The sequence below is a fragment of the Choloepus didactylus genome, chromosome 4, assembly GCF_015220235.1.
Source record: "Choloepus didactylus isolate mChoDid1 chromosome 4, mChoDid1.pri, whole genome shotgun sequence".
Taxonomy (NCBI): domain Eukaryota; kingdom Metazoa; phylum Chordata; class Mammalia; order Pilosa; family Megalonychidae; genus Choloepus; species Choloepus didactylus.
This window is the reverse complement of record NC_051310.1, coordinates 53,812,629-53,830,369: the sequence shown is the minus strand read 5'-3', so window position 1 is coordinate 53,830,369 and position 17,741 is coordinate 53,812,629. Positions and strand designations below refer to the sequence as shown.

General features: G+C 39.8%; 1 protein-coding gene across 1 annotated transcript in view; it reads left to right on the top strand.

Moving 5' to 3' along the window:
* Window positions 1–17,741, top strand: part of TOMM20L (translocase of outer mitochondrial membrane 20 like) — a 17,995-nt gene continuing 254 nt past the window's right edge. The window contains exons 1-4 of the mRNA XM_037832623.1: window positions 1–314; window positions 452–495; window positions 14,344–14,425; window positions 17,051–17,193. Of these exons, the coding sequence (XP_037688551.1) occupies window positions 179–314; window positions 452–495; window positions 14,344–14,425; window positions 17,051–17,193 (405 nt within the window). The 5' untranslated portion in view covers window positions 1–178. The remainder of the gene's footprint in view (window positions 315–451; window positions 496–14,343; window positions 14,426–17,050; window positions 17,194–17,741) is intronic.

Genomic DNA, 17,741 nt, shown 5'->3' with positions numbered 1-17,741 from the left:
AAAAATATTCCCACAAAGAAAACTTCGGGCCCAGGGAGCTTCACTTGGGTGACTTCTACCAAACGCTCAAGGAAGAAATAACCCTGGGCCTGGGCCGCCGACGCCCCCTGCGGGCCGGCCGGACCCCCGCGCTCGTCAGCCGCGCCCAACGCTCTGCTCGTGGGGCGCCCGCGGCCGGATGCCCGGCGTCCGCACCCTCCTCGGCCTCCTGGCGGCCTTGGCGGCCTGCGGCGCTGTCGTCTTCCTTGGCTACTGCGTTCACTTCGACCGGAAGCGGCGCGGCGACCCCGCGTTCAAGCGCCGTCTGCGAGACAGTGAGTGCGGGGGAAGCCGGGCCACGGGATGCTAGGCTGGATCGCGAGTGTCGCCGCGGCGTCGGGGCGGGCCGGACCGCGGGGCCCACGCCGGCCTCGGGACGGCCGTCCCAACCAGCACGTGCCTTGTTTTGTAGAAAGAAGACGAGCCGAACAAAAGGCCGAGGATCGCTGTGCCCAGGTGAAGTGCTTTAGATACACTGGTGTAGATTTTAGTGAGTACCTTTTCACTTCGATACTATCCTGGCTTGGCCTTTGGGGCTCCAAGGTGGTTCATCCAGCAGATCCAACTCCGCGAATTGCCGAATGGAGAAGACGCCTGACCTCGCCCTCTTTCTGTTCTGCCCTTTTTTTTTTTTTAGTTTCTATGTTCCTCCTACAAAAGGAAAGGAAGGAAAAAAAAGAACAATGGTGGTATCAAAAGGCAGCTATAAACATGTAGGAACAGGTGCCTGTTCTATTGCGATTAAGGGAGTGGAGCCTTTACCCTACATGAGTCCGCAAGACTGTTGGAAATCCTCGCTGTTCTTTAATAGTCAGATGGCTGTGACTCCTACGCCGCCAGTTTTTGTCTTACAGGTTCTTCTAGCTCAGAAGCAGAAAATATTTAATCTAAAATGGAATTTGATTAGTCATTTTCTAATATAAAAATGACAGTCATCTGGTTGATTGTCATGGGGGCTCTGAAGTTCTGTAAATTTTCAGAAAGAATTAAGTCTTGACCTTCTTCATTGAACAGATCAGTCAGTGCCTGTTTGGGAGACTCTTGTGAGTGATGCACTGTCCTAGGAGCTGTAGAGGTCAGCTATAGGGGAATGAGTATAACCCCCAAAACAAGTCAGTGGAGGAGGCCAAGGTCATTTTCAGGGTAGGATTATCATGGAGGTGTTCCACTTCACTAGTGCTGTTTTAAGTTTAGTGGTTTAAACAACATCTGTTTTACTCCAGAATCGGCAATTTTGAGCAGTGGTTGGTGGGAATATCTCCTCTCTACTTCACACAGCTTCAGCCAGGATGGCTCAAGGGTTGGGGGCTCCATCACATGTTTGGCATTTGATGCTGGCTGTCCACTTAGCTGGGCTGTTGGCCCGAGCACCTGTGCAGGTCCCCTCCACATGTCCTGGGTCCTCACGGTATGGTGGCCGGGCCCAAAGGGTGGGCAAGCCAGCATGTTTATGTATGTAGGGAGGTGAGGGTGGGAGAGCCCGCTGCTAGGGTGCCACTGCTGGGGCATTGAGGCCTGATCAGTTTCAAGGGGACTCCACCTCCTGATAGGAAAGAACAAGCAGGACAGGAATATCACCATGGCCATTTTTGGAAAATGCTGTCCTCTGCCAAAGACTTTGGTAGGGAGGTGGTATTGGACTGAGCCTGGAAGAATGTGTTGGATTTGGTGCCTGGTCTCAGGGGAGACAGCATTCACGATGGAGGGAACACCCGTGAATAGAGGTACACTGCAGAATGGGGAATCTGCCAACCCTGTTCAGTAAAACAGTTTGGCAAAGGAATCACAGTGGAGGGATAAGGTTGGAGAACTAAGTAAATGTCCAATTAGGGAAGACTTGAAAGCCAGGTTAAAGAATTTAATGGGGGAATGACTAAAGGTTTATGAGCAGGAATTAAAAAAAAAAAAAAAAGGAAACGGAAAAAAAAACTTGCTAGATTGACCTGGCAGGAGTGTGTTAGGTGGTTTGGAGGAGAGAGGAAGGAAGCTATTGCAGCAGCACAGGTGAGAAGTAATCAAAGTAGTGAACTATGGTGGTGTCAGTGGTAACTGGGAGGAAGAGATGAGATCAGTTGTCCAGAAAGAATAGACAGATCATGGTGGCTGCTTGATTAAAGGGTCACGAAGAGGCAAGAGTCAAAGAGACTTATGGGGTTTCAAATTGGGATCATTTGGAGACTTAATACACAATTGACACAGATAAGGAAGCCAGCCAGGGAATGGAACTGCCTTTGCTGACCTCTCCACCTGGGACAGAGCCCATTACAGCTCCATGTCCCTCTCCTTCTTTGTCCTTATCCACAGCTGCATTGCACATTTGTTTGGGTGATTATTTGATTAATGCTCTCTATTTATTAGACTAAGCTCCATGAGGGCACACCTTGTCTGTTTCTTACTCTCCATCATTACCCCGTGCTTAGAACAGTGTCTAGCATATTGTAAGTGCTCAGCAAATTTTGTGAATATTTCTGTTCAGTATAGACAGAAACAGCTTGTGCAAAGCACAAATCATGACATTGCAATATTCAGGGAGTGCTGTGGCTGAGTTGGTGGGGTGTCATGAGAAATAAAGCCATACAGGTAAATCGGTGTCTTATTGTGGAGGACTTTGAATCCCAAATTAAAAAGCCTGGATATTTTTCCTGGTGTGATGGATAACCCGTGAAGGGACTTTATGTCAAAGAAAGGATGCAATTATTATTTTTTGTTTTGTTTCATTTTTTTAAGACGATAATTCCAGTGCCAGTGTGGAGGAGGGGAGTCAGAGACTTTGGAAAACCAGCTTGGTGGCAGCCCAGTTGGGAAATAATAAAGATCTGATTATTTCAAATGAGGAAGAGGTAGAAATAGGATTTTTCAAATGCTCTTTTTTTTTTTTAATCTTCATTTTATTGAGATATATTCACATACCACGCAGTCATACAAAACAAATTGTACTTTCGATTGTTCACAGTACCATTACATAGTTGTACATTCATCACCTAAACCAATCCCTGACACCTTCATTAGCACACACACAAAAATAACAAGAATAATAATTAGAGTGAAAAAGAGCAATTGAAGTAAAAAAGAACACTGGGTACCTTTGTCTGTTTGTTTCCTTCCCCTATTTTTCTACTCATCCATCCATAAACTAGACAAAGTGGAGTGTGGTCCTTATGGCTTTCCCAATCCCATTGTCACCCCTCATAAGCTACATTTTTATACAACTGTCTTCGAGATTCATGGGTTCTGGGTTGTAGTTTGATAGTTTCAGGTATTCACCACCAGCTACCCCAATTCTTTAGAACCTAAAAAGGGTTGTCTAAAGTGTGCATAAGAGTGCCCACCAGAGTGACCTCTCGGCTCCTTTTGGAATCTCTCTGCTACTGAAGCTTATTTCATTTCCTTGCACATCCCCCTTTTGGTCAAGAAGATGTTCTCCGTCCCACGATGCCAGGTCTACATTCCTTCCGGGAGTCATATTCCACGTTGCCAGGGAGATTCACTCCCCTGGGTGTCTGATCCCACGTAGTGGGGAGGGCAGTGATTTCACCTTTCAAGTTGTCAAATGCTCTTTCATATAATCCTCATGACAACTCTGTTCTCATTTTCCAGATGAGTACCTTAAGGCACAGAGAGTTCTCCCCTCCAACCTCCTTTAGGATCTTTCCTCCTCTTCATCCCAGTATCTTTTTTATTTAAATTTTATTTTATTAGAGCAGTTGTGGGTTTGCAGAACAGTCATGCATCAAATACAGGATTCTCATATACCAACTTTTATTAATACCTTGCATTGCTGTGGTATATTTGTTACAATTGATAAGAGCACATTTTTATAATTTTAGTATTAATTATAGTCCATGGTTTAACTTAGGGTACACTCTTTGCATTTGCAGTTCCATGGATTTTTTTTTTTAATTTTTATTCTAGTACTGCATATAGAACCTAACGTTTTCCCTTTTAACCACATTCCAATGTATAATTTTGTGCTGTTAATTATATTCACAATGTTATGCTACCATTACCACCATCCATCACCAAAACTTTTCCATGGTCCCAAATGGAAACTTTGTACATTTTAAGCTTTAACTCCCTTTTCCCTATCCTACCCCTTCCCCTGGTAACCTATATTCTAGATTCTGACTCTGAGTTTGCTTATTCTAATTATTTCATATCAGCGAGGTCATCCTATATTTGTCCTTTTGTTGTCTGGCTTATTTCAAGCAACATGATGTCTTCAGGGTTCATCCATGTTATCGCATGTATCAGAACTTCATTCCTTTTTATGGATGAATAATATTCCCAGTACCTTTTTGTTTCCCACAGTGTGGACTATAGACCATCTGTATTAGCTTTACCTATGGTATTTGTTAAAAATATAGATTATCTGACCCTAGCACCAACGATTTTGATTTAGGAGGTCAGGGGTAGCCCAGGGGATTGTTATGCATGCGGTGGCTTTCAGACTTTAGGGTGCTTAAGAATGCCCCAAGAAGCTTGTTAAAATGCAGATTCCTGGGCCCTACTCCCAGAGATTGATTCTCCACCTCTGGGTGGAGAAACTGCAGATTTAAGAGATTCTTCAGGTGATTCTTTGCAAAACACTGCCCTCGGGTTCTGTACTCTTCCCTCTGCTCTCTGGCAGCTCCTTCTCTTCTCCACAAGTGATTCTCAGGTGTGCTGTAGACCCAGGCTCCTGAAGCAGTCAAGCCACATTCTGCCTACCTGCCAAACTGTCACCTGGATGCTGTGTTGGCATCTCAGCTTAGTATGTTCAGAAATAAATTCTCATCTCTTCCCTCACCGCTGCTTCCTCTCTGTTCCCTTATGATGCTCCTGCCACCCTGCTGTGACCCCATTCATTTTGCTTAAATATCAACCTCATCCTCCACAAAGAGTCTCAAATTCTTATTATTTTTCTGTGGTAGTTCTCACATCCTACTCTATTTTCATTACTTCCACATTACTTCAGGCTTTTATTACCTTTTACCCAGGCTCTTGTACTAGTTTCCTAGTTTGTCTCTCTGCCTCTATTCTCATGCTATTAGAGTAAATTCCTTCTAAACTGCAGCTCTGAATACGTTAACTCCTTGCAGTACGCTCCTACTCGGCAGATTAAAGACCAATCTCTTGAGCTCAGCACCATGGTAATCCATGGGTGCCTTCTATATCCTTGTTTTCCTAGGATTGAAATAATTAATATAAGTAAGGTTCCTAGTCCATAGATGGTTCTTGAATAATTGGTAATTACTATTGCTGCTTCAGTTAAAGATTCCCCCTCATTCACCCTATGGTCATCTAGCTAAATTAGATGACTTGATATTTTCCCTGCAGTTTGACATTGCTTGTACCCTTTCTTCCTCAAAACTTTCACTAGCCCTCTCCTCATCTCACATGCTCTTTTCTGAGAACTTTCCTCAATTCCCTAACCAGATGAAATATCTCTGTACTTTGAGCCCCAGAGGACATTGGACTTCACTGTCATGGTTAAGTGTTACTGATCTTAAGTGTACTTGTCACTTTCCTTGGTTAGACTGTGAGCTCCTTGGGGATGGACACGTAGGGTCTTGGTTTCCCTTTCAGCTCTTCCTGGAGTGCCCTGTCCTTGCGGGTGCTCACTGAACAGCTCTTGGATGAATCCTATGGTTGTTACTGATCATTAGCATATTTGCTAATGAAAGTTTAAAATGTGACCCCTTCCAGTCTAATCCCTTTTTTAAAAGAATTCTTGGGGAAAGCAAATACAAAAAGTAGAAAAACCCTCTGGATGTAAAAGACGGAAGCTGAAGCAACTGGCAGTCGAGTTGGTTATTTGGCCTTAGGGCTGCCCACTCTACTTTGGAAGACCACGCCAGGTCACAGTACCAGTGTGACTCCTGTAGTCATGGTTGCTTTTGTGGGGCGGGCTGCCTCAAACCATGCCCTGCAGACCCTGCCCGTGCCCTCTGCCCCTCTATTTGTGAGGGTGTGAGTTCATATTCATACAGAGTTACTGCTGCATGAATAGGAATCACGTTCCTGACCAAAGTGACTTGTAGGCCAGAGAAATCATTGCAACCAAATTAACAAAGTACTGTTAATACTGTAGGCACGAAAATTACTTTGCAATATACACAGCTACCTTTTTAATAGTTAATTACAGTAGGGTTTTGCTACATGTACTTAGTAAGCTGGATTAAATATGGATGAAATTATTACAAGCATCTCAACCTAACTTGAATATGCTAGGTAATATTTTTATCAGCTTAAAATTGTAACTCAATTTTAAGAAATTGGTTTAAGTATTATCTTTCTAAGTTACCTTTGTTCTCTTTATTTATCTTTGTTCTTTAACAACTGCATTATACCATACTTCGGATTTAGAGACTAGGTTCCTGATGTGTTTTTTTAACAAAAATAAAAGTTTTGGAGGCGGGGCAAGATGGCAGACTGGTGAGCTGTATGTTTTAGTTACTCCTACAGGAAAGTAGGTAGAAAGCCGGGAACTGCGTGGACTGGACACCACAGAGCAATCTGACTTTGGGCATACTTCATACAACACTCATGAAAACGTGGAACTGCTGAGATCAGCGAAATCTGTAAGTTTTGCGGCCAGGGGACCCGCGCCCCTCCCTGCCAGGCTCAGTCCCGTGGGAGGAGGGGCTGTCAGCTCCGGGAAGGAGAAGGGAGAACTGCAGTGGCAGCCCTTATCGGAAACTCATTCTGCTGATCCAAACTCCAACCATAGATAGACGGAGACCAGACACCAGAGAATCTGAGAGCAGCCAGCCCAGCAGAGAGGAGACAGGCATAGAAAAAAAACAACACGAAAAACTCCAAAATAAAAGTGGAGGATTTTTGGAGTTCTGGTGAACATAGAAGGGGGAAGGGCAGAGCCCAGGCCTGAGCTCAGGCCCTGAGGCGCATATGCAAATCCCGAAGAAAAGCTGATCTCTCTGCCCTGTGGACCTTTCCTTAATGGCCCTGGTTGCTTTGTCTCTTAGCATTTCAATAACCCATTAGATCTCTGAGGAGGGCCCTTTTTTTTTTTTTTTTTTTTTTAATCCCTTTTTCTTTTTCTAAAACAATTACTCTAAGAAGCCCAATACAGAAAGCTTCAAAGACTTGCTATTTGGGCAGGTCAAGTCAAGAGCAGAACTAATAGAGCTCTGAGACAAAAGGCAATAATCCAGTGGCTGAGAAAATTCACTAAACACCACAACTTCCCAAGAAAAGGGGGGTGTCCGCTCACAGCCATCATCCTGGTGGACAGGAAACACTCCTGCCCATCGCCAGCCCCATAGCCCAGAACTGCCCCAGACAACCCAGTGTGACGGAAGTGCTTCAAATAACAGGCACACACCACAAAACTGGGCGTGGACATTAGCCTTCCCTGCAACCTCAACTGATTGTCCCAGAGTTGGGAAGGTAGAGCAGTGTGAATTAACAAAGCCCCATTCAGCCATCATTTCAGCAGACTGGGAGCCTCCCTACACAGCCCAGCAGCCCAGAACTGCCCTGGGGGGACGGCACTCACCTGTGACATAGCACAGTCATCCCTCAACAGAGGACCCGGGGTGCACGGCCTGGAAGAGGGGCCCACTTGCAAGTCTCAGGAGCCATACGCCAATACCAAAGACTTGTGGGTCAGTGGCAGAGACAAACTGTGGCAGGACTGAACTGAAGGATTAGACTATTGCAGCAGCTTTAAAACTCTAGGATCACCAGGGAGATTTGATTGTTAGAGCCACACCCCCCTCCCTGACTGCCCAGAAACACGCCCCATATACAGGGCAGGCAACACCAACTACACACGCAAGCTTGGTACACCAGTTGAACCCCACAAGACTCACTCACCCACTCACCAAAAAGGCTAAGCAGGGGAGAACTGGCTTGTGGAGAACAGGTGGCTCGTGGACGCCACCTGCTGGTTAGTTAGAGAAAGTGTACTCCATGAAGCTGTAGATCTGATAAATTAGAGATAAGGACTTCAATTGGTCTGCAAATCCTAAAAGAACCCTATCAAGTTCAGCAAATGCCACAAGTCCAAAAACAACAGAAAATTATAAAGCATATGAAAAAACCAGACGATATGGATAACCCAAGCCCAAGCACCCAAATCAAAAGATCAGAAGAGACACAGCACCTAGAGCAGCTACTCAAAGAACTAAAGATGAACAATGAGACCATAGTACGGGAGACAAAGGAAATCAAGAAGACCCTAGAAGAGCATAAAGAAGACATTGCAAGACTAAATAAAAAAATGGATGATCTATGGAAATTAAAGAAACTGTTGACCAAATTAAAAAGATTCTGGACACTCATAGTACAAGACTAGAGGAAGTTGAACAACGAATCAGTAACCTCGAAGATGACAGAATGGAAAATGAAAGCATAAAAGAAAGAATGGGGAAAAAAATTGAAAAAATCGAAATGGACCTCAGGGATATGATAGATAATATGAAACGTCCAAATATAAGACTCATTGGTGTCCCAGAAGGGGAAGAAAAGGGTAAAGGTCTAGGAAGAGTATTCAAAGAAATTGTTGGGGAAAACTTCCCAAATCTTCTAAGCAACATAAATACACAAATCATAAATGCTCAGCGAACCCCAAATAGAATAAATCCAAATAAACCCACTCCGAGACATATAGTGATCACACTGTCAAACACAGAAGAGAAGGAGCAAGTTCTGAAAGCAGCAAGAGAAAAGCAATTCACCACATACAAAGGAAACAGCATAAGACTAAGTAGTGACTACTCAGCAGCCACCATGGAGGCGAGAAGGCAGTGGCACGATATATTTAAAATTCTGAGTGAGAAAAATTTCCAGCCAAGAATACTTTATCCAGCAAAGCTCTCCTTCAAATTTGAGGGAGAGCTTAAATTTTTCACAGACAAACAAATGCTGAGAGAATTTGCTAACAAGAGACCTGCCCTACTGGAGATACTAAAGGGAGCCCTACAGACAGAGAAACAAAGAAAGGACAGAGAGACTTGGAGAAAGGTTCAGTACTAAAGAGATTCAGTATGGGTACAATAAAGGATATTAATAGACAGGGGAAAAATATGACAAACATAAACCAAAGGATAAGATGGCTGATTCAAGAAATGCCTTCACGGTTATAACATTGAATGTAAATGGATTAAACTCCCCAATTAAAAGATATAGATTCGCAGAATGGATCAAAAAAAATGAACCATCAATATGTTGCATACAAGAGACTCATCTTAGACACAGGGACACAAAGAAACTGAAAGTGAAAGGATGGAAAAAAGTATTTCATGCAAGCTACAGCCAAAAGAAAGCAGGTGTAGCAATATTAATCTCAGATAAAATAGACTTCAAATGCAGGGATGTTTTGAGAGACAAAGAAGGCCACTACGTACTAATAAAAGGGGCAATTCAGCAAGAAGAAATAACAATCGTAAATGTCTATGCACCCAATCAAGGTGCCACAAAATACATGAGAGAAACACTGGCAAAACTAAAGGAAGCAATTGATGTTCCCACAATAATTGTGGGAGACTTCAACACATCACTCTCTCCTATAGATAGATCAACCAGACAGAAGACCAATAAGGAAATTGAAAACCTAAACAATCTGATAAATGAATTAGATTTAACAGACATATACAGGACATTACATCCCAAATCACCAGGATACACATACTTTTCTAGTGCTCATGGAACTTTCTCCAGAATAGATCATATGCGGGGACATAAAACAAGCCTCAATAAATTTAAAAAGATTGAAATTATTCAAAGCACATTCTCTGACCACAATGGAATACAATTAGAAGTCAATAACCATCAGAGACTTAGAAAATTCACAAATACCTGGAGGTTAAACAACACACTCCTAAACAATCAGTGGGTTAAAGAAGAAATAGCAACAGAAATTGCTAAATATATAGAGACGAATGAAAATGAGAACACAACATACCAAAACCTATGGGATGCAGCAAAAGCAGTGCTAAGGGGGAAATTTATAGCACTAAACGCATATATTAAAAAGGAAGAAAGAGCCAAAATCAAAGAACTAATGGATCAACTGAAGAAGCTAGAAAATGAACAGCAAACCAATCCTAAACCAAGTAGAAAAAAAGAAATAACAAGGATTAAAGCAGAAATAAATGACATAGAGAACAAAAAAACAATAGAGAGGATAAATATCACCAAAAGTTGGTTCTTTGAGAAGATCAACAAGATTGACAAGCCCCTAGCTAGACTGACAAAATCAAAAAGAGAGAAGACCCATATAAACAAAATAATGAATGAAAAAGGTGACATAACTGCAGATCCTGAAGAAATTAAAAAAATTATAAGAAGATACTATGAACAACTGTATGGCAACAAACTGGATAATGTAGAGAAAATGGACAATTTCCTGGAAACATATGAACAACCTAGACTGACCAGAGAAGAAATAGAAGACCTCAACCAACCCATCACAAGCAAAGAGATCCAATCAGTCATCAAAAATCTTCCCACAAATAAATGCCCAGGGCCAGATGGCTTCACAGGGGAATTCTACCAAACTTTCCAGAAAGAACTGACACCAATCTTACTCAAACTCTTTCAAAACATTGAAGAAAATGGAACACTACCTAACTCATTTTATGAAGCTAACATCAATCTAATACCAAAACCAGGCAAAGATGCTACAAAAAAGGAAAACTACCGGCCAATCTCCCTAATGAATATAGATGCAAAAATCCTCAACAAAATACTTGCAAATCGAATCCAAAGACACATTAAAAAAATCATACACCATGACCAAGTGGGGTTTATTCCAGGCATGCAAGGATGGTTCAACATAAGAAAATCAATCAATGTATTACAACACATTAACAAGTCAAAAGGGAAAAATCAATTGATCATCTCAATAGATGCTGAAAAAGCATTTGACAAAATCCAACATCCCTTTTTGATAAAAACACTTCAAAAGGTAGGAATTGAAGGAAACTTCCTCAACATGATAGAGAACATATATGAAAAACCCACAGCCAGCATAGTACTCAATGGTGAGAGACTGAAAGCCTTCCCTCTAAGATCAGGAACAAGACAAGGATGCCTGCTGTCACCACTGTTATTCAACATTGTGCTGGAAGTGCTAGCCAGGGCAATCCGGCAAGACAAAGAAATAAAAGGCATCCAAATTGGAAAAGAAGAAGTAAAACTGTCATTGTTTGCAGATGATATGATCTTATATCTAGAAAACTCTGAGAAATCGACGATACAGCTACTAGAGCTAATAAACAAATTTAGCAAAGTAGCGGGATACAAGATTAATGCACATAAGTCAGTAATGTTTCTATATGCTAGAAATGAACAAACTGAAGAGACACTCAAGAAAAAGATACCATTTTCAATAGCAACTAAAAAACTCAAGTACCTAGGAATAAACTTAACCAAAGATGTAAAAGACCTATACAAAGAAAACTACATAACTCTACTAAAAGAAATAGAAGGGGACCTTAAAAGATGGAAAAATATTCCATGTTCGTGGATAGGAAGACTAAATGTCATTAAGATGTCAATTCTACCCAAACTCATCTACAGATTCAATGCAATCCCAATCAAAATTCCAACAACCTACTTTGCAGACTTGGAAAAGCTAGTTATCAAATTTATTTGGAAAGGGAAGATGCCTCGAATTGCTAAAGACACTCTAAAAAAGAAAAATGAAGTGGGACGACTTACACTCCCTGACTTTGAAGCTTATTATAAAGCCACAGTTGCCAAAACAGCATGGTACTGGCACAAAGATAGACATATAGATCAATGGAATCGAATTGAGAATTCAGAGATAGACCCTCAGATCTATGGCCGACTGATCTTTGATAAGGCCCCCAAAGTCACTGAACTGAGTCATAATGGTCTTTTCAACAAATGGGGCTGGGAGAGTTGGATATCCATATCCAAAAGAATGAAAGAGGACCCCTACCTCACCCGCTACACAAAAATTAACTCAAAATGGACCAAAGATCTCAATATAAAAGAAAGTACCATAAAACTCCTAGAAGATAATGTAGGAAAACATCTTCAAGACCTTGTATTAGGTGGCCACTTCCTAGACTTTACACCCGAAGCGCAAGCAACAAAAGAGAAAATAGATAAATGGGAACTCCTCAAGCTTAGAAGTTTCTGCACCTCAAAGGAATTTCTCAAAAAGGTAAAGAGGCAGCCAACTCAATGGGAAAAAATTTTTGGAAACCATGTATCTGACAAAAGACTGATATCTTGCATATATAAAGAAATCCTACAACTCAATGACAATAGTACAGTCGGCCCAATTATAAAATGGGCAAAAGATATGAAAAGACAGTTCTCTGAAGAGGAAATACAAATGGCCAAGAAACACATGAAAAAATGTTCAGCTTCACTAGCTATTAGAGAGATGCAAATTAAGACCACAATGAGATACCATCTAACACCGGTTAGAATGGCTGCCATTAAACAAACAGGAAACTACAAATGCTGGAGGGGATGTGGAGAAATTGGAACTCTTATTCATTGTTGGTGGGACTGTATAATGGTTCAGCCACTCTGGAAGTCAGTCTGGCAGTTCCTTAGAAAACTAGATATAGAGCTACCATTCGATCCAGCGATTGCACTTCTCGGTATATACCCGGAAGATCGGAAAGCAGTGACACGAACAGATATCTGCACGCCAATGTTCATAGCAGCATTATTCACAATTGCCAAGAGATGGAAACAACCCAAATGTCCTTCAACAGATGAGTGGATAAATAAAATGTGGTATATACACACGATGGAATACTACGCGGCAGTAAGAAGGAACGATCTCGTGAAACATATGACAACATGGATGAACCTTGAAGACATAATGCTGAGCGAAATAAGCCAGGCACAAAAAGAGAAATATTATATGCTACCACTAATGTGAACTTTGAAAAATGTAAAACAAATGGCTTATAATGTAGAATGTAGGGGAACTAGCAATAGAGAGCAATTAAGGAAGGGGGAACAATAATCCAAGAACAGATAAGCTATTTAACGTTCTGGGGATGCCCAGGAATGACTATGGTCTGTTAATTTCTGATGGATATAGTAGGAGCAAGTTCACAGAAATGTTGCTATATTAGGTAACTTTCTTGGGGTAAAGTAGGAACATGTTGGAAGTTAAGCAGTTATCTTAGCTTAGTTGTCTTTTTCTTACTCCCTTGTTATGGTCTCTTTGAAATGTTCTTTTATTGTATGTTTGTTTTCTTTTTAACTTTTTTTCATACAGTTGATTTAAAAAAGAAGGGAAAGTTAAAAAAAAAAAAAAGAGAAACAAGGAAAAAAAAAAGATGTAGTGCTCCCTTGAGGAGCCTGTGGAGAATGCAGGGGTATTGGCCTACCCCACCTTGATGGTTGCTAACATGACCACAGACATAGGGGACTGGTGGTTTGATGGGTTGAGCCCTCTACCACAGGTTTTACCCTTGGGAAGACGGTTGCTGCAAAGGAGAGGCTAGGCCTCCCTATGGTTGTGCCTAAGAGCCTCCTCCCGAATGCCTCTTTGTTGCTCAGATGTGGCCCTCTCTCTCTAGCTAAGCCAACTTGAAAGGTGAAATCACTGCCCTCCCCCCTACGTGGGATCAGACACCCAGGGGAGTGAATCTCCCTGGCAACGTAGAATATGACTCCCGGGGAGGAATGTAGACCTGGCATCGTGGGACGGAGAACATCTTCTTGACCAAAAGGGGGATGTGAAAGGAAATGAAATAAGCTTCAGTGGCAGAGAGAATCCAAAAGGAGCCGAGAGGTCACTCTGGTGGGCACTCTTATGCACACTTTAGACAACCCTTTTTAGGTTCTAAAGAATTGGGGTAGCTGGTGGTGGATACCTGAAACTATCAAACTACAACCCAGAACCCATGAATCTCGAAGACAGTTGTATAAAAATGTAGCTTATGAGGGGTGACAATGGGATTGGGATAGCCATAAGGACCACACTCCACTTCGTCTAGTTTATGGATGGATGAGTAGAAAAATAGGGGAAGGAAACAAACAGACAAAGGTACCCAGTGTTCTTTTTTACTTCAATTGCTCTTTTTCACTCTAATTATTATTCTTGTTATTTTTGTGTGTGTGCTAATGAAGGCGTCAGGGATTGATTTGGGTGATGAATGTACCACTATGTAATGGTACTGTAAACAATCGAAAGTACGATTTGTTTTGTTTGACTGCGTGGTATGTGAATATATCTCAATAAAATGAAGATTAAAAAAAAAAAGGGAGGAAAAAAAAGAAAAAAAAAGAAAAGTTTTGTCAGTAACCATGTAACCTTACCCTTATTACTCACTGTTAAATATTTTGTACATCTTTTAGTTGTGGGATCCAGCAAAGAATGAAAAATTGCAAGAACTTTTTCTGCAAGAGGTCCAGATGGGAGAACTTTGGTTATCTAGAGGTAAGAATGTAAACATTCTTTTGTAATTTATGCCCAAGAAATGTTTGTTGATCAGTGTCAAGTTAACTAAGTAGATATGTTAATCAACTTGCTTCAGTTAAAAAGAAACTGCCCCAACATTTTAGCTTCTCACACTGTCCAGCTCCACTATATTATTATATCAAGTTTTAATTTCATTTTTGGAAGTCGACAGATGGGAGAGCAAAGCTAAATACAAGAACACTTCATTTATTGTCAGGTAAAATTCTAAGAAAAGGAATTTTCCACGTTTAAATTTAAGAATCAAAACTTTTCAAAAATTTTAACTGCATTATAACATTTTTCTTTCCTGTCTTCTTGTACTCGTTTTTGATGATAAAATCATTATGAATGACCATTCTTGCACTATTTTTAGGGGCTACCTTACACTTAATTGGTAGGAACTGTATTTTGAGTAATAATTTATCCCCACCTTAATTCCAGATAAATTTGAACAAACTTCACAGTATTATCAGATAAAATGATGGTAGAGAGATAGATCATTATTGTATATTAATAGGCATGATGTCTTTATTCTGGTGTTAAACCCTAGAAAGAAATTGCTTCGAGGCTTCTTATGTAGGGGATAACTGATGTCTGGATAGATGTGCCTACACACATTACGAACAATTTATGTCTATAGTTTTCTTTTTCCCCAAGTGCCACAAACTCCCTTGTTTATCACATTGCCTGTACCTGTTTTTGCCTTTTTCTGGTCTTTTTTGGAAAGGTTTTGTTTTTCATCCTGCATGTGAGAGGGTAACATGCTCCAGGTTTTATAAAAACATAGGGAAAGCCAAGATCCTGGACAATTCATAGCGTTACCCATAGTTTTTACATTATTTCAGTGGCTTAAAACCATGAAAAGGTTTAGAGAAATGATAAGATACTGAGATGATTAAAACAAAAATTGCAAACTTAGGTTTAAAATATCTTCCCTCCCTCAAAGCAGTAATGTAGCATTATTTCTGTGTTCCCCTAAATTGATTAATTAGTTCTTTAAGGGCTACATACTTCTATTGTATTTTACTTCGTATGCAGTTCTCAATCTTGGCTGCTTATCGTTTAAATTCCCTTCAAACCCCAAACCAATTAAATTATTCTCTTGGGGGGTAACCCAGGCATGTTTTTTAAAAACTCCATAGGTCAAAACAATATGAATCCAAGGCTGATAATTTTCTACCCAGGTTTCTGCATTGTCAACTTTCTCCACACCCCTCTGCTACCATCCCCAATTTTTGTTACTTTGCTGTGTTAGCTGGAATATATTTCTATAGCCATCTCAATTCTGGTTATCTTATGGGATCATAAGAACAATAATTTTTACTGAAATTTCTGAGTAGCTAACTTGAATTAAATTTATTGGTTGATTGTTAATTGACCAAATTAATCATTGTTTTTGTGCTGTGTTAGCTCCATCAGTCTTTAGGGCAGGCACTATTATCTTTTTCTTTCTTTATAAGGCTGGATAGTCTAAGTATTTTGTCCTAATGTTTGAGTTCCATAAAGCTGTAATGTAGTTATATTCTGAATTTAAAAGGAAGCTTTTAGCTTATTTTACTAGTATTTCATTTAAGACATGCCTTCATTTAATTACTAGTATTTAAGGAATACCTTCTTAAAATTCTTTTAAGAAAGGTTACTAAAAATCCTGCAATGAAAATTTTTTATGTTGACAATGTAAAAATTAGGTGCTGAAACACAAAACCTCAAATCTTAAAACCTGTGTAACATTGAGAAGCTTTCTTTGAGTGTATGTATCTAAGGTCATGTTATTCTCATGGTTTTTCAGTTTAAATTTAATACAAATCTTTGGAAAGCATGTCCTTCTGTCCATCATGTGCTTTTGTCTTCATATCACCATGTGTTTCAATCAATAAATGGAAAATTAATTTTAGTTAATAAGAATATATTATGTTTAACTTTAGGGAAAAAGATTTTATATCCTACCAATTTATATTAAATATGTCAAAATTTCAGGTTCTTTTATTACATAGTTCTGAATAGAGGCAGCACCCTCTAATCTCAAGGGTGAGAAAATTAGGTTCTTTTCCTAATTCTGGCATTAATTAGCTTTGAAACCTTAAATCATTTCACTGATATCTGCCTCATTTTCCTAAAAGTAAAACAAGGGATTGAGACTAAATGATTCCATGTTCTAACTTAAATAGAAATTCCTTGATTATTCTCCACTTTTCCATTTAAAAATTTTCATTTCTGGTTATTTCACAGCCAATCATCCTAAAACACATTTAAAAACTTTACTGAGAAGTAAAAGCTCACTTCCCTCTCCACTAAACAGCTAAATTACAGAATATGAACATTTCCAATGCAAGTGTAAAGAGTAAGAGTACGCTTATTATAATTTGAGTCATAAAATTGTTCATATTACAGCTTGATCACAGTGAATCTAATTGGCAGCTCAACATTTTTTTCTCCTTTATTCTTCATAAGACTTGTCTTTAGTTTGATATGATTTTTAATATTTAATGCTCAATTTTGTCCTTTTTTATATTTAGAGTTCTTATGTTTGCTTTCTTGGTAATTTGTAGAATGTATATTGTAAATAATTTTAAAATTTTCTCAAAACTTATCAATTTGTTTCAGGACAGCATAGAATGGGGGTTGAACATCTCAGCAATGCCTTTTTACTGTGTGGCCAACCACAGGAACTTCTTAAGATTTTCAAACACACACTCCCTCCTAAAGTATTTGAGATGCTTTTGCACAAAATTCCCCTTATTTGCCAGGTAAGTATATATTTATCTTTTTAGTGTTCTCTTAAGTACAAGTTTATATTGGTTTCAAATTAAATCCATTCGTAAGTCAATTAACTAATAGCTGTTAGTTCACTTGCACTTACCAAACAGCTTGGTATACTTATACATCAACTCAAATAAATACTTGGACTTGTTACAGGGTTTTATTTAGCCAAAAGACACTACTTTAACTTTGGTTCACTTTTTATTACACTGATCACAAGAGAAAAGTTTGAACACTCCAAAATTATCATGGCTGAGAATAAATTCTATATTGTTGGTCTGACCTGGAATCATTTAGGTTTGACACTTAGCCTTTGAAGAAAACACAAAATAACAAGAACAAAATAATCCTGGACTACACTAGAGTGTAATGGTCAACTATTAAACATTTCCAAGCTAGTTGCATATGGGATGTTTTCTGAAGATACATGAAAATGTAGCTAGGATAGGAATGTGTAATGCTCATCCTCACACAAGAAGGGAGGCTAGAAAATGATAATGCATTGAAATGATTCACAAGTAACAATTTTGTGTAT